Consider the following 16,842-nt stretch of genomic DNA (forward strand, 5'->3'; position numbering starts at 1 on the left):
TACTTATGTGTGGCTAAGTCTCAGCTTAGCTTCATAAAGCACAGAAAGTATATAACTTTGACAGTTATTGAATTTACCTAAAATTTTCTCCTTTGCAAGTTAATTGCAAAATCAAAAATATGTTATAATGTGTCATTGCATAATTAATATACTTTTTTGGGCCTACATCAAGAAATTAATTTGGGTTAAAAGTTTTAGACCCCAGAAATTAAAAATCAGAAAGCAAAACAAAAAAGCTCTTTGCACTCGAACCAGCCTTCGCGCTATAAAGAACAAACAAACAATGGTTAGCGGGATATGGCGGTGTAATGTTATGTATAACACCAGCTCAATGTAACGTAAAAGTCATTAACCATTCCAAAAACGGAAAAAAATAAAAAAGTATATTTAAAAAATGAGAAGGTTTTGTTTTATTCCAAATACTATCTTAACTGATATAAAATGTAACTTAAACATCAGCAAAGATAGCCTATGAGTTTTAACTGCCATCGTAGAAAATACGGACGCTTTTGCTTTTGCGCAATGCACTCCAAAAGATGGCTGAGTCTCATCGAATTAACTTTCAAAAATATTTCAAGTATGATACGATTAATACGGCGTTGAGAGAAGAACGACAATTCCAAGATTTATCCCTTCTTCAAACTGAATTTCTGGCTTTAAAAGACATCGAAACTTTTTGGCTTTAATGCGTACGGTGTTATTGTCTTTAATAGTATAATAGTCAGAATAATAGCTTATGTCTTTTGAAGTTTTCAAATTTTATTTACAATAGCCAATAATTTTTAATTACGTAGTGCTATATGAATTCACAACCCTATTAAAGAAACTATATAAGTTACATACAGGTTTTATATGAAAACTAAGAGATGACAGACAAAGTCAATCAAAAAGAACAGAACAGAAACAGAGAGATGGAGAGAGATATAAAAATTTAGAAAGATAAAAAAGAAACGAATGGAATATGAGTGAGAAAAAGAAAAAAAGGAGAGCATGAGTTCACCGAATTACATTTTAAGCATGGATGCGCAAAGCAAACTTGCTAATGACATGAAGAAAATATCCACGTTGGTACGAGAAGAACTAGAAGTTGTCAAATCGTTGGCGTTCGTGGTCACTTCCATGTTGATGCCAGCAAGGAAATCTTGCAGCCACGGACTTGCAAACTGAGGAAGTCGGAGCTTGACACGTACGGCAGTCACACGATCTTCCTGAGAGGCGGACTCGGAATGAGTCCAACTTGAGAGGAAAGATATGCCTGTGAGCAATTCAACATCTCGGATGCGAGCCACGTGCTCCAACAGAGTCCCAGGAATCCATTCGGACAAACTTTGAGACTCCTATACAGACATGACAGCGATACTACAGTAAGTATAGGCTACTTATTGATGTAATCTGCAGGCATATATACGTTAAATAAAAGGAAACTAGACTCTAAGCATAAAGTAAATAGTGGGGTTTAAATCAATTCACAATTTTAAAACAAGGATATAACTATATTGAAAATGTAGTTTATTTCTTCTTGAAAGTATGTCTTTGGTTACTGTGTGACAGGGTTCCACTTTGTAGTTTGGAATGATGAAGCTAAGTACATCCAGATTATCTGGCGAAGACGAACATTCAGCAAATGGTGTCCCGACCACTTTACATCTTGTCACAACCATAAAGTAATGCGTAGGGATGGGCGTTGACGTGCTGTCGTTGTTTAAGAACGTGCCATGTCTGGAAAGAGACAGTATGCAACTGAAAACAGAAGAATATCCCAGTTTTTTTTGTTTCATATATTAATAAAAACAACTTACGCTTGCAAATTGGCCGCCGTATCAGCGAAGCCATCGAAATCATAATCAAATGCAGGTCCTGACACCACATTGATTCCACCATAAGAATTTGACCAGTCGGCGATTACTCTGGTCATGTAATTCCAAACTAAACGAAAAGCGGTAAAAAGAAGTGAGAACAGCATCACCACTATACAGGCAGCATCAAATTAAAATTCCGGTCATCTTTATTTGGAATAGACCAATCAAACAAACATGTTTGTGCAATCAAAGTATTTTTGCTTTAAAGCGATAGTATAGAAAAGCTCAACTAATTACTTTTGGCAGCAGATTGGAACATCGGAACCTGATTGGTTGTAAGAGTGGCGTCGTACACTGCATCTCCATTTGAAAGCTCTTTTTTGAAGTGAAAGAAATTAGTCCTTGATCATTAATGTAGCAACAGGAATGAGGAAGTAATGACAACTTCTTTTTAATAATTATTTATATTTACCAGGAGCAAATAAATAAGCAGCTTGGACTGCGGATGAATACTCAGAACAGGAGGTCATTGCAGCATTCGAAACTCGGATATCGGAGCGACTACATGATTCGGGAGCTACCAAGTCTCTGCTCTATTGGGACAAACATGAAATTAGGCTAATTATTACCTGGCAATACTTACGCAAAGCATTCCATTGCCGCAAGAATTAACTATATACAGTTCGCCTATAACTAGCACGTGTCGAATCGAAGAAGAATCTAAGTATTACGCACGAACATCGATTGATTTTGTAAATATTGCGAATCCAAATATTTCAAGCAGACTTGGGCTAAATTCTTTAATTTGGAAAAAATGTGAAACCAAGAATAAAAATTTAAGTTATCAATTGCTTAACTGACAGCGAAAATGGCGGATTGTTTGGGATTTTTTTTTTGTAATATTATGTCTCCAAAAAAACAGGTTGATTTCTATTTTTGTCAGTGAAGTGAAAACCTTAACGTCGCACAATTACGTCAACGAAAACGTTTATTGAAAAAATTGATGTTACTTTGTACCTTGTACTCGGGAGTGTATGAAGCATAGAATGGCATTTTCTTTATGTAATCATAAGCCATGACGTAGTCGGTCTGTGTTAACAAACAATACTCGAGATTGTCAACCATATTCGCTTTTCCGGCAGCTGACACTTGAGGGCGACCAAGTGGCATGTTTAGTTCGTGCGACACTGAAACTAAAAAGCGAAATTCTTTTCTTATTGTATAAATCAAATAAAGATTTAAGGACAACAGCTTTCGTTAAGAGTGCTATCCTACCTGTATGTGCTATAGGCTATTATTAATCATTGTGCTAAACTACATATATTACCGCTTGATTATTCAAAATGTTATTCTACTCGTCATATTAGGCTATAATATTCATTATAAACAACTAGACTTAATCATAAGCAATTGTCTCTGACAAAGCTGCTATATCTCTCAACAACTTACTTGAATTTTCATCTAAATTTAATCTTTGATTGGCAAGACCTTCGTTTAAGTTCTGCAACAGATTATCGTGTTTTAAATAATAGTATTGTTTTAATTAATTGAAACGTTGCATTAAATAGATTGAATTTGCAGTTGATATATTTTCTGGATTTCTTGCAGCAATTCAAGCAAGTTTAATATTTAGAATGTTCTCCACCTTTCTTCAGCAGATCTTTACTCAATTCGGCATCGATTCCACCAACTTTTTGCACTTTTTAGCGATTTCTGGATCCTTTTACCACACCTCTGTAATTGCCTCTATATACGCAGAAAGTTTCGTGGAGTATAATAGAGGCAATTATTGAATTGTAAAATAAAGACCGAGAAATCGCTGAGAAGAGCAAAAACGTAGAGGATTCAATACAAAATGATGTTCTTCTGAAAAACTGCGGCGGACATATTAAACATGAAAACTTGTTTAAATCGTTACAAGTGGTCAAGACATTTGAATTTTGTTTAATTCGAAAAATATAGTTAGTTATGTCATAGCATAGGCTGTAAGAGCAACAATCATTTTTACTTGACAAAGTTTGCATCCAAGCTGATCATTTGCAACATTCGACTCTGGATAAAGACACTGGTTGGGAACTGGTACAACAGGCAAGGCAGGTATTGGTTTTGCTTGTGACAAAATATGATAAAGAGAACCAGTTGTTCCATTGTTTGGCGCCGGGGACACGTCAATAAGATCTGAAACAACGTGATTATTGTTGACTTTTGTGACCAAACAATGTGCTTATAAAAGGTAACGCCTGGAATAGACCGTGAATTCAAAAATATAAAATAAGGTTTTACGTATAACTGGAAACTAGCGCAAGAAATCTTTTTAACCTGCAAGTAAGTTGTAAACTTCGATGTTTTCAAAGGGCTCAGTTGTGTTGTAACTTCGTTTAAATCCGGGACCGTGAGCAACAAACAACGCCTGGAAGAAAAAAATATCATTTAAATAAAAAAAAATTCACACAGCTTAACGTAAAATGTTGCTATATTCCTATCATTTACATGCATGCTCTTGTACTCATTGTCAAAGCCGTGTGTGCCTCCGTTGCAGCTGGTGTATGATCCTTTTCTCCTGAATATATAGAGTCAATATTATGTGTTGTACATTGTAACACGCAAAATTACACCTTGTGGAAGAATTTGAACTTGTCATTTTTTTTATGCACCTATATATGAAGTACTTTATGAAAAAGAAATTACAGGCTGGAGATCTTGTAGTACTTTGTAACGAACGTTCGTTTGATACGAAAATTGTCTGTGTATATAATCTGATGCTATTTCACTTAATTCTAGTTTATTTCGGTTTAGCTAAAAGTTTATAAAAGTTCTAATGATAATGAAACATATACCCTTCCACTAGCCACTCGTCATCCATTGTTAAAAGAACCGGTTCTATTCTGTCATTGTACGCGTAATGGTAACGCTTCGGGAGATATTGGTATTTCAAAAAGGACTGTATAGTAAAGTTAATCGGAATGAATAATTGTTTTACTTTAAACTTACTTTAAACCAAAAGGCTAGCTATAGGTAAATAATTGAAATATTTTTTAATTTTTGAAACATAAACAAACCTGCCAATGGCTTTGCTCATGAGTACATTTTAATTGATTATGAGTGTCCTCAGCGTCAAATTGACTCCACAGCGACGGATCTTTACTTTTTCCCACTCTTCCAAAAGAACCAGTTCGAGAGTACACGACATCCATGTTGACTCCATAATCTTCAAGACTTGACTTTCGTTTACAGTCAATTTGAGACATTCCTTTGTAAAAGAACTTAAACTCACCAACAATAGTACAAATTTAAGCACATGCTTTTAGAGTGAAATATATATTTTGATACAAAAACCATCGTAAATATTATTGTCGTTACCGTGATCAGCCAAAATAACCAGATTGACACAGTTTTCGAGTCCTCTTAGTCGAAGGCCGTTCATCAATATACCAATCATGTCATCAGCTATTTGCAGATCTGGATTCACTTCGTCGGTTGGTCCGTAGTTATGACCAGCATGGTCAACGTTGTCCATATACAATGTTATGAAAGAAGGGCTTAATGCAAGTACAACATAGTTTTTTCTGATAATATTAAACTTGCTACAATATTTAGCCCTGTAAGATATTCTAACGAGATTTACAGACTTGCACAGTAATCAATACATTTAGTCTGCATGAACAATTTCAATTTTTACTAAGTTTTTAGCATTTTGTGCTATAAATAAAGCCTAACATTTCAACAAAATTATACCGTTTATCAGCAGGAAGATCAAGCCATTCGAGTGCTTGGTACATCCTCTCCTCGTTCGGAACACTTCCGTCATATTTATAATAATAGTCCGGATACCTGGTGATGTTAACATCCGATCCGGGCCAAAAATAACAAGCGCTTATCTTGCCTTGATTGCTTGTGGTGACCCAGATCTAACAATGTTTTTTAGAAGAACATTGTTTAGTTAAAGGTGACTTGTTCAAGCACAAGGGTTCAATTTCAATGAATGCGCGATTGACACATTTTTAGCTACTCACCGGTTCGCCAGCCCACCAAGCTGGATTAAAAGATTCTTCATTTCCAAGACGAAACTCCGCCTGCAGGTCGTGATCCCATATCGTATTATCAATGATACCATGACTTTCAGGATAAAGACCCTTCGTGATCAGAAAACGTAGTTAATTTTTAAGATAATTAATGGTTTGTTTCACGAAATGCTAAGCCTAAGCACTGGTTAAAATAAAGAAAACGACATTCACCGTTGCTATCGTGTAGTGATTGGGAAAGGTTTTCGTTGGATAAACCGACCTCATGTAAGGTGCGTGGACGCCGCATGATGCTGTAAATGCAAAGAGTGTTCACAGAAATTATTCTTTAGTGCTTTCACGGACAAACTTCGTCTTTACCTATTTAGTCACCAAACTTTGCTTTGTCATATAAATTAATAACTACCAATTATTACTTATTACTACTAATTATTACTAAAAATTACTACTAATCTACCAATAAACAGTAATTTTAATACCTCCACGACTTTACTGAAGTATATAGTTATTTCATACCAATTTTCCAAATGTTTGGGGTGAGATTACGATAAATGTACTCCGCTTTAAATCCATCCAAAGAGAATAATATAACAGGAGGTTGTTCGTACCTGTAACAAAATCTTATAAAAATAAAAGTTATCGACGCTTGTCCACGACAGAGATTGCAAAATGCTTTGCCAAACAAATCGATCCACTGCAGTTGTATAACCTTGTTATGGCCTACATGCCGCATGCATCAAATCGATTTATCCACTCAATCTGTTACAAAGCCATCTTAATTGACACAATTTGTTATCACAGTTCTCAGTTGCTATACCGTAAAGTTCTGTTGTAAGGTTAAATAATTGTGTACTTTTAGAAAACCATCATTCATTGTTGTTCCTGGGACGCTTAACTCGCGTAATGCTGCCGTTGATATAGTAAAGCCATTTTATTTTCACTAAAGTTTCATCATTCATCAAACGTGGTCTTGGAAGTTTAATGAACGTCAAAAGTAGCGTTTTTAACTATAAAACCCTAATCTACCACAACTAATTATTAACGATGTTTGTAGTTTGGCAAAATATTGACTAACTGTTTGCTTTGTAGACTTATTTCCAATTACTCGATTATGGCAAACACTAAATACAAACAGAATGATTAGTTGACTTAACAATGCATAGTCAAACACAATACAGCAAGGTTTGCTTACTCTGGTGGACACTGCATTTGTTCAGAAGTGGCACATTCCTCGTCTTTCCACGAAATTTTTCCTGTAAAGAGAGATATGTGTATAAAGGGTAATCTGTTCATTTCATTCAGAGGTTCTCTTTTTGATGAATTATATTTGATATTTCTAGTCACACTCACCTAAACATGTTTCTTCGTAATCTGAGCAGCAACTTGAATCTTTTTCGCATGTCGAGGTGCAGTTGCACAATGATCTTGTTACATTACATTCACCCTTACACAAATATTGTTTACCTAAAAACATAAATTGACGAACTGCTCGTAATGTAATGATTCATTTTACGGTATCAAGTCATATTGAATTATTATCAAGTTACCTGCATCACAAACGTTTCCATAATCGTCGCAGCAATTTCCAAATCCAACGCAGTCATAATCACAGTAGCAATTAGCCGTGGACGGTTTAGACGATTCCTCGCAGCGACCCTTACACGATGCTGTAAATTAATTCCTTAATTTAATGAAATAATCAATAAAATTACATGAATGAAAGAAGTTTATTTTTTATGAACGAGTAATTAATGTCCTTTAAAATCACTAAAGTTATTCCCAGCAGATTAAAAAACAACGATATAAGTATCAGCCGATCGCTTCCAGAAATAAATTTTCATCCACTGTATTTCTCATAAAGATATGTTACTTGTTGGGTTGCACTCGCGGACGAAATCTCCACAACAATTGCCATACTTTTGGCAATCTGTGTTGCATTGACAAGGAAGACTGGAATTGTATGGCTCTGCACATCGTCTAGCACAGGAATCTGCATATTATGGAATAATGCTTTCTATCGCAAAGAAGAAACGCAAAACGAAATGGTAATTATTTAATCACGGTTGTCTATATATAAAAGCGGACATATTTGAACGACGTTGCTACAATTATTTTAAGAATCTCATTTATATGGAAAACTGATATTGTACGACTCTGCATCGCTAAATGCATGAAAAGTTGCTTCTTGTTTGTGGTTCATCTTGGAATAGTTGCAAACATTACAAGACCAGAATGCTTAATTACTTCACATTTACCCAAATTGGCGCATATTGGAATGAAGTCGTCACAACAATTTTCGTACTCTCTGCATCGATCGTTGCACTGACAGGTGTTAGCCGAATTGTAGTTTTCATTACAACGCCCTTCACACGATAGGGATGACGTAGTTCTTTCCAAAACAACTGAGTAAAAAGTTGGGTTCATGGCAAATTACAATGTATCGCAGCCTATAACTATGTTTGCTTTTACAAAAAAAACAGCGGCAACCAAAAAATAGCGGCAGTTTTTGCTGGAACACGATCAAGGGCGCCGGAAATAATGGGGGCAGTGGCTTGTTTCAGAATAAACTGGTTATGTTGTGTTGTGGGTTGGATTACCGTATGTTGTGTCCACGGTGTTCATAGGGGCTTTACTTTCGCAAAAAATGGCGCATGTATGTAATCGTATTCAAAGACTAGTAAGTAAGGAGTGGATTCAAACGTTGTTCTCCGCTAGTACGTTGGCAGATCTGGGTCCAAAACAAAGGAAGACCAATCATAATCTTACGTCCTATAACTAACATATCAAACATAACATTAGTCAGTGCGTTACCGGCTCAGTGGCAAAGCGGTCATGCGATTTGAGTCAAGCAGTGTTGCTGTCGTAATGCGATTGAACAAAGCATGATCGACACTTGCTCCTGTCCAGTGATCTTGGTGCGCAGTTTCAAGTTTACGCAATACAATAAAATTCAAAAATTGTAGGTTTGTATTAGAAGTTCTTCAAAGACAAACTTCGTAGCCTGGACTAGAAAAACGAAAAACCAGGGGTACAACAGCTTTAGAGTGCTTTTATGAATTACTCGCTTGGTATATTCACATTAGGCCTATGCAGTTTTACTGCATCTTGCTGATGTCTCTAACACGATACGTAAGATAATTTCATTAATCTGTTCTGATAAACTGTAAGTTGTTCAAAATATTCGTTTTTTAATGGGTAGTGTTTGTTTTGAACGTAAGATATCTAAAAGAGAAAAAATATTGCAAATAACATTGTATATGTTTGTAATGATGATGAGAAATGCTTGCGGGTAAGAATTAAACTTAAAGGTAGAGTACACAAGACACTCCTACTTTTCTTGATTTATGATCTATCCACGTCTTTCGCTGATGACGTAATATTAACCGCAATGTAAATGCCATCACCATGCCGTATTTACTTGCTTCGTTCTGTTTGCTAGTATACTTTTTGAAATGTCTGATAAAGCCGATTGCTGACAGCCAGTGACCCTAATTTCTTTCAAAAGTTGCTTCTTTTTAAACACAGTCGGAAAAATCACTCGTTTTCATCTTCTTATTATCGTTTTATGGTGATAGATTGCATCCTGCTCAAGAATGATTAAACGTTCCCAAACCTTTCCTGGATTGCATGTACTAAAATTTTGCCTTTTGCAAAATCAGAGAAAAAAGTTGTAAACGGTAGTGGCGAGAAATGTGATAAATGGCAGCGACTATCCCTCGTGAGTAGAAGATGATCGTCCCCTGGTGTTGGCGGTATACGGTGGACCCTGAAGTCGCTAAAGAATCCCAGTTTTCTTGCGTACCGTATTTGACATATGTTGCAAGTGGTCGTAGTGGGTACTTTAGGATGGCTGGTTTCTTTTTTCTTCTCTTTATGCTTCCTTTATCATCGACGTTGGTTATTCGTGTGTTTTCGATACACTCTACATCGGTGTGGATCAGAGTTCTCCAAACATCGCAATGTTATGCTTGTTTTTCCCGGGTCTTTCTGTCTATCTTACACATCTTCAAATTTGCCGTCTGTAGGTCCTTGGAGCGTTACTTTTATCCACCCTTGGTGAGCTTTCCTTAATTCACTCAACTAGGAGTAAAGGATCGGTTTTGGAAGTCTGCTGCTTTCAATCCTGACAACATGACCCACCCATCGCAGTGTTTTATGTTGATGATCATGATGGAGTCAATGTCGTTGGACTCAATGCGTTTGCACTCTCAAGTCACCGACGTCTGATATAATGAACACGCCAGTTGCGTACGCCGTATAGTGCTCGCTTTGCTTTACGCCACCTTTGGATGTTAGTTGCATTCAAAATGTCTTTAAAAATATGACTGCGTTTTAAGATCGATTAATTAGTTTTACTGTGATACATTTGCCAGGAAAGTAGAACCTACAACACCAATAAGATAACCAACAAGTCAGATCGTGTGGTTACGATATATTATCGGGTGGATACGTGCTAGACAGTTTCACTTGGAAAGCCGTTCATTGCCGAGACCAGGCGTATAGCGTATAGCGAATTGACAAGCTCAAAAAGTGACATAATTACCGGGCAATGTTTAAACTGACCGGTCAAGCTACAATTTGAAAATGAAATAAATAAAATAAAAAGAAATTTTTTCCAGCAGAAAGTGAGAGATCTGAAACCTTTGTTCGAAATTCTCAACAGTGAATTTAAGAAGTTGAATCTTGATTGTTTCTGTTTATTTTATTGTACGTTGTTTCTATATAAGTCAAATTATGGTTTCAATAAAACATTTCTTGTCAACAGCTTTCTTGACCTGATCTCAAAATTTAGAATGAGTAGAAATGCCCTTTATTAAAGCTGCTCTCGCCCCTGAACTCAAGTGACTTACTTGTCCCTGAGCAGTCATGTGACACCACCAACACACAAATGAAGAAAATCTGTAAAATTGAAAAACTGCAATTAGAAATATTTTTTCACAATCAGAAAACATCCAACTTTGATGTCTTCTTCTTACCTTATCCATCGAAATCATTTTATCTTTTGCTTGAGGAAACTATCTCTAGGCTATTATAAAGTTTCAGCACACCATATATAAGAACCTTGTCAGTTTGTCAGCAACTGATTAGAAAGTTATATGTATCCTGCAAAAAACAACTGACGACTCACGACACCAATTAACCTTCTCAATTCTATGACAAAGTTTTAAAACTTACAACAATACTAAGAAGACAGACTCTCTGCAAACTTCATACGTAACATGCAAAACCGTTTCTTTTAACTTGATCTATGATTTATTTATAGAAACGGTGGGGTAAAAAGGAAAGTTTATAGATAATTCCAAACAATTTTGTAACCAATACGGTAATTTAAATAAATGATTAAATTATGTTTAGGAATACTTACATTAGTATCATACAAACGATTAACGCCGTGATTGATTCATTGACGAATTAACACTGACGATGATCGGTGATTTTTATGTAAGCTATACTTAAAAGATACGTTTTACAGCAGGCCCTATGAGAAACATTTTAACTGCACTTAAGATCAGAAATACGGTAGAACATCACTTGGATAAAGATAGGTATGCAATCATATTAGAAAGAGTAACTTTGCCTGATTGAAGATTGATACTATTGACCTATTAATACTAACATAATGGTATTAAATTAGCCTTCATTTTGTGCACGATATGACCAGTTCAATTTTGCTTCACAGCAGTAACCTATACCACAAACTCCTTTAAGTTTGCTACATTCTAAGACAAAAGCATGGCTGGGTGATTTCGTCTCAAAGTTTAATTAAAATTATAAATTAAATACTTTGGAATATTTGAAAGAGGTAAATTTCTAAATATTTGAGATGAAAAAGTTCTCTTTTGTTCCGCTCTTAGGCTACTTTATTGCGTAATCTTTAATTTCAATTCAAAACTAATTTCATAAAAGCAAACTTATTACTGATTAATAAAACTATACCTTTATTGCTTTATCTTGATTTATAAGCTACTTGACATACGGTTTAAAACCGAACTACGTAGCATTTAAGGTCAATCTCACCATACCTTGCGATTGCATAACGGTCCAGCCAGGTGAATTTGTACAATAAGGTAAGGCATTTGTAAGCAATATTTGTTTGCAGGTTTGACAGAAAACAAACAAGTCGTACCATGCGGCATATATACAGTGAAAAACAATGTTTCTTTTGCTTTTCTTTGTTTATCATTAATGATTAATAAATATGGACACGAACCTCTCAATGCTCAATCCCGTATTGAAGTCACAGAAACTTTTCTGTATATATGCACTAAATTTGCTGTGCACATTGACCATAGGCCTAAATTCTAAAGTTTAAACCAACGTGCTGTTTTGGCATAGTTCACAAAATGTATGGCTTTTTCGAAATTGAGAACCACAAGCCGAATCTAGCAACGATTGAAATAGACAAATTTTAGCAAAAGCTTTGTAGCCCATTTTGTAGTTTGCGCAGTAAATTTTTGGCTTTTATGATATTGGACAAAGTTAACTAAGGCTTAAAGGCAAAGGCTAGTTAGCCTGCAGTGTATGCCTATATATAGGCCTATACAATGTATATATTCTATTGAATCTATTGAAACAAAACCGTTTCTGACTGCATTCAATAGCAAATAAGAAAAAGTCTTGGAGAAGTCTAAAACCAGCCTTCAAACCCATATAGCCTTCAAAGATTTTTTATCAGAGGAAATGTAACAAATATTACAAATTATGTGAATAAAGAAACAAATGGTCTCCATTCCATTCCATTTTAAAACGATATTATCATTAAAAATGTCGTCATGCCAAATTGCTGCGCTCTCATAGCTAAGGCCACTCATCCGACGCTATTATACGGGTTGCCACTTGAACTTCACATTTTTTGCAGAAAATCTTTCAAATTCATTATGCTGATTGTTTGATGCGTTATATACACATTTCTTTTAAACATTCCTCAGGCATACAAACAGGAATATAGGTTGCATATTTGCAAAACAGAAGGAGGGAGAGTAAGAAAGCAAAAAAGACAAAGAATTAAAGAGAGACTTTGAATCCAAACCTACTTACATTTTAAACATAAATATAAAAAATAAAAGTGCCAACGACAAAATGTAATTATCCACGTTGGTACGAGAAGAACTAGAAGTTGTTAAATCGTTGGCGTTCGTGGTCACTTCCATGTTGATGCCAGCAAGGAAATCTTGCAGCCACGCGCTTGTAAATTGAGGAAGTCGGAGCTTGACACGTACGGCGGTCACACGATCTTCCTGAGAGGCGGACTCAGAGTGAGTCCAGCTTGAGAAGAAAGATATGCCTGTGAGCAATTCAACATTTCAGATGCGAGCCACGTGCTCCAACAGAGTCCCAGGAATCCATTCGGACAAACTTTGAAACTCCTATACAGACATGACAGCGATACTACCAGGGTTGCCATACCGTCCTTATTTCTAAGATTTGTCCTTATTTTGAAGGTCCTTGTCTTAGAAAATGTTTTTTTCCTTTTTTCTAAGAAATGTCCTTATTTTCACTTGCGTCCTTATTTTCGTCTTATTTTTAGGGCAGAGGTTCGTATTTTGGGCATTTTGACACCTTTAGTATACCATTTTGTACCAAAGAGATACAAAATTTAAAAACATGCAGATAGTGTCTCGTTTTTTTTTTGTTTTTTTGTTAGGAACATTGGTTGCTTTCTCCTGTTGTGCATTTTTTAAGGTGATATTCGTCTTTCGTTTCCTAGTCGTGCTTATTTTTGAGTTGAGACCGATGGCAACCCTGGATACTACAGTAAGTATAGGATACTTATTAATATAATCTGCAGGCATATATACGTTAAATAAAAGGAAACGATACCCTAAGCATAAAGTAAATAGTGGGGTTAGTGGGGTAAATAGTGGCAATATGAAACGAAACAATAGCTAGTATTTTGTAAACCACAAATATTCTTATTGCAAGTAGGCCTATTTCTGTAAATAAGAATAGATATAGGCCTACTGTAGCAACTAAAACTGTTGGTTAAAAAGCAGCAGTATAAAAACGTAACTAACAACTTAAATTTTGTCTATCTGGCATTAAATTTTATTTCAAGCTCTGAAAGTCAAAGAAATCTATATTCTTGTGCATTTTATTACTTTGTGGCCGGGCTCCACTTAGTAGGTTGAAATGATGAAGATAAGTACATCCAGATCACCGGCGATAACAAACATTCAGCGAATGGTGTCCCGGCCACTTAACATCCTCTCACGACCATAAATTATGCGTAGGGATGGACGTTGACGTGCTATTATGTTTAGGAACGTGCCTGGATTTCTTTTGCACCGTCGTTGGGCGCCGGTGTCAAGTCCAAGATCTGGAAGATCTTGCCGTCAAATGTGTCAGAGAAATAAGGATAATCCAAATAAAGCAGAAAAAGTTTAGTTAATAAAGTAGTTTTCAGCAAGAGAAAACAAGAATTATTAGGTATATACATGCAATACAATAAATACATCAACATAATAAATTACCTACTTCTAACTGACCCGCAAGTAAGTTTTTGATTTCGATGTTTTCATCTAATTATCAATTTGAAGCCATTTAAATTTTTACACAATTGGTAAATTATCTCCATACTTTTATATTTATTGTCATGTCCGTGTGTGCCCCAGGGCAGGAAGTGTACCAATTTTTTCTCCTGAAATGTTTTTTTGCAAAAAAATAGATGGCATATCTATCCAGTTTGGTTGAAGCATAGTCTACTTTATGCATAATATCATATATAGAATTATAGACTATGATTGAAGTTTTAAACTGCCCGAAGTAAGGGTTACAAAAGTTTAAATTTATTGTGACTGGTAGCATAAAGCAGCCAAAGCTTTTTTTTAAAATCCGGAATGAACCACATACTAATATTGAAAGTCGTATATAGCAAGTAGGAATTAAGATTAATACAGATTTTATCAGATAGCCTACAAGCCAGAATATACACTACACTTGATTTGAAAAAAAAATTGGAAAAGACTAGCGAATCACTAGATATAAAAGTCCTACTATGTACTTACAAACAGAAACTTTTATCTAATTTTGAGTATTTCATAAAGTACAGTCGACTCCGCTTAATTCGGACACTTTGGTTCCGCTCACTTTTGGCCGAATTAAGCGGAGAAACGGCTTTGTCCGAATTAAGCGGAAAATCGATTGTTCATTTCATGGTCATGCGTAAAGGCAAACAACGCATTTAAAATACTGTAGTGTTGCGTAATAAATGAATTGCACCTGCGCTATACTGCAGTAATTTGCACTGATCGCATAAAACGCACAAGAGTACGAGTAAATGAGTACGCATAAAACGCACATTCTGAGCCGCTTCCTCTCTGTCTTTAAACCTCGTCCATGAAGCATAGTCTCTTCACGTTGTTCACGCAGATTTGCATCATTTTTCTGCCAATCTTGCAAAGTACGTTTTGATATCCCCACCAACGCAACTAACTGCCGAACTGCCAAGGAAGCGTCGTCATTTTTTTCTTCGTTTACTTTAGTGAGCAATTTCACTTTTTCTTCTAAACTTTTCTGTACCATTCTGTTCTACAAGATGGTCGCAATAGTACCGAAGTAAAAGCGACTATGAAGCTGGCACGGCGTTATATGAATTCATTGTCGATTGTTACCGCATCAATCGTCATTGTTTCACCATAATCACTCATAATGCAATTGCATCTTGTGTTAAAACCAACCAAGTACTGTTTATTTTTCATAACCTAACGATGTAACGATAGGAATTGCGAACCTGTGTCCGAATTAAGCGGAGAATTGTCCGAATTAACGGGAGTTTTTTACGTTCAATTTTTACTTTTGTTCCGTTCCCGAGCATTTTGGCCGAATAAAGCGGTTGTCCGGGTTATCCGGTGTCCGAATTAAGCGGATTCGACTGTAGATGGTATTTTCAGATTTATTTTTTATTACAACTGTAATTGAAAACATAAATCAGAAAATAAACATTTCTTTTACCCGATACAATATTAATAAAATGTTTCCCACATTTTCTACTTTTTCCTTCAACTCCTGTTATCATTGGTTACTGTACGTCTGACGTCAGAATGCAACCAACACATGAAAAGCGTGTAAAAGAGAAGTATCGCTAAGTCTCAGGCAAAGTTTTTCATGGAAATTCTTTTAGGCTAGGCTAGAATAGATAAAAATAGGGAATTAATTAAAAAAGAGGCTTAACCATCTGGTTTCATTTTTTTAAATTAGGCCTGTACTCTTAATCCATTAATGCCAGGCTGGACCAGTACCGGTATATCTTTCCATCAGACCGCCCTGGTCAATCTTTGTAAAGTTTCACTATAAACGACTGCCCCAAAACAAGAATTTTTTTTGAGTGATTTCGTCAAAAAAATGCTTTGAATTTCAGTTACGTTGAAATAACGTCGCCTAGGTTATTAACTTTGTGAATAAAAACCTTTGTAAAGCAGTATGGTATGGTAATCTTTATTGAAACACCAGTTAAAGCAATCTCAACACAGACACCTCAAAAGTTATCTTGGCGAGAGAAACTCTGCGGAAAGTAACTATTTCTTGCAAGTTTTTAAATTGGCGTTTGAACAAGAGGTTCTTTCATATTTATTATACAGGCAGCGTTTCACCGGGTGCCGGTTATTTATTTCGTATCTTCCTTCTTCGGTAAACAGCTAGCCGGTTACGTATTTATTTATTTAGACCTTTTACTTAACCGAGCTTAAACAGCCGGTTGCGTATTTGGTATTCTCTCACTTAAGTAAAAAGTGGCCGGTGAAGTAGACACCAATTTTACCGGCCGCTGTTTACTGAAGTAAAGAAATACAGTAACAAGGCTAGTCTGTGAATTGATATGTATGCTCTTTTTCAACTAAAATTGACAGTTTTTTCCTAGTATAAATTAATTTAAAACTAATTCGCTCTGACCCAATCTCTCACCTCACATGACTAAACTACATCACAAATATATTTGGAGGGAAAGTCAAACAATAGCAAGATTCTAAACCAAAATCTTTAGTATATTACTCCCATCGTTAACCACTACGCCACTCCATTACTTT

General features: G+C 35.7%; 1 protein-coding gene across 1 annotated transcript; it reads right to left on the bottom strand.

Moving 5' to 3' along the window:
• Nucleotides 1-741: 741 nt before the first annotated feature.
• LOC143444149 (venom phosphodiesterase 2-like) lies at nucleotides 742-11,319 on the bottom strand. The gene is made up of 25 exons (XM_076943281.1): nucleotides 11,187-11,319; nucleotides 10,798-10,924; nucleotides 10,672-10,720; nucleotides 8,077-8,223; nucleotides 7,692-7,811; nucleotides 7,369-7,488; nucleotides 7,172-7,285; nucleotides 7,014-7,074; nucleotides 6,338-6,429; nucleotides 6,035-6,114; nucleotides 5,813-5,932; nucleotides 5,535-5,707; nucleotides 5,160-5,338; nucleotides 4,859-5,049; nucleotides 4,637-4,740; nucleotides 4,290-4,359; nucleotides 4,119-4,209; nucleotides 3,808-3,977; nucleotides 3,249-3,300; nucleotides 2,817-2,992; nucleotides 2,272-2,392; nucleotides 2,097-2,174; nucleotides 1,800-1,926; nucleotides 1,542-1,719; nucleotides 742-1,337 (listed from the first exon to the last, which is right to left on the bottom strand). The coding sequence occupies exons 2-25, from the start codon at nucleotides 10,813-10,815 to the stop codon at nucleotides 1,005-1,007; spliced, it is 2,964 nt and encodes a 987-aa protein (XP_076799396.1). The 5' UTR covers nucleotides 10,816-10,924; nucleotides 11,187-11,319; the 3' UTR covers nucleotides 742-1,004.
• Nucleotides 11,320-16,842: the final 5,523 nt, after the last annotated feature.

This window comes from Clavelina lepadiformis, chromosome 1 (assembly GCF_947623445.1).
Source record: "Clavelina lepadiformis chromosome 1, kaClaLepa1.1, whole genome shotgun sequence".
Taxonomy (NCBI): Eukaryota; Metazoa; Chordata; class Ascidiacea; order Aplousobranchia; family Clavelinidae; genus Clavelina; species Clavelina lepadiformis.

What these genes read in the sequence shown, in the direction of transcription:
- LOC143444149 (XM_076943281.1), bottom strand. An exon ending in AGTTTACAACTTACTTGCAG is followed by an intron (nt 3,978 to 4,118) that starts GTTAAAAAGATT and finishes ACGTTGTTTCAG; the next exon opens with ATCTTATTGACGTGTCCCCG. An exon ending in AAATTTAGATGAAAATTCAA is followed by an intron (nt 2,993 to 3,248) that starts GTAAGTTGTTGA and finishes TTCGCTTTTTAG; the next exon opens with TTTCAGTGTCGCACGAACTA.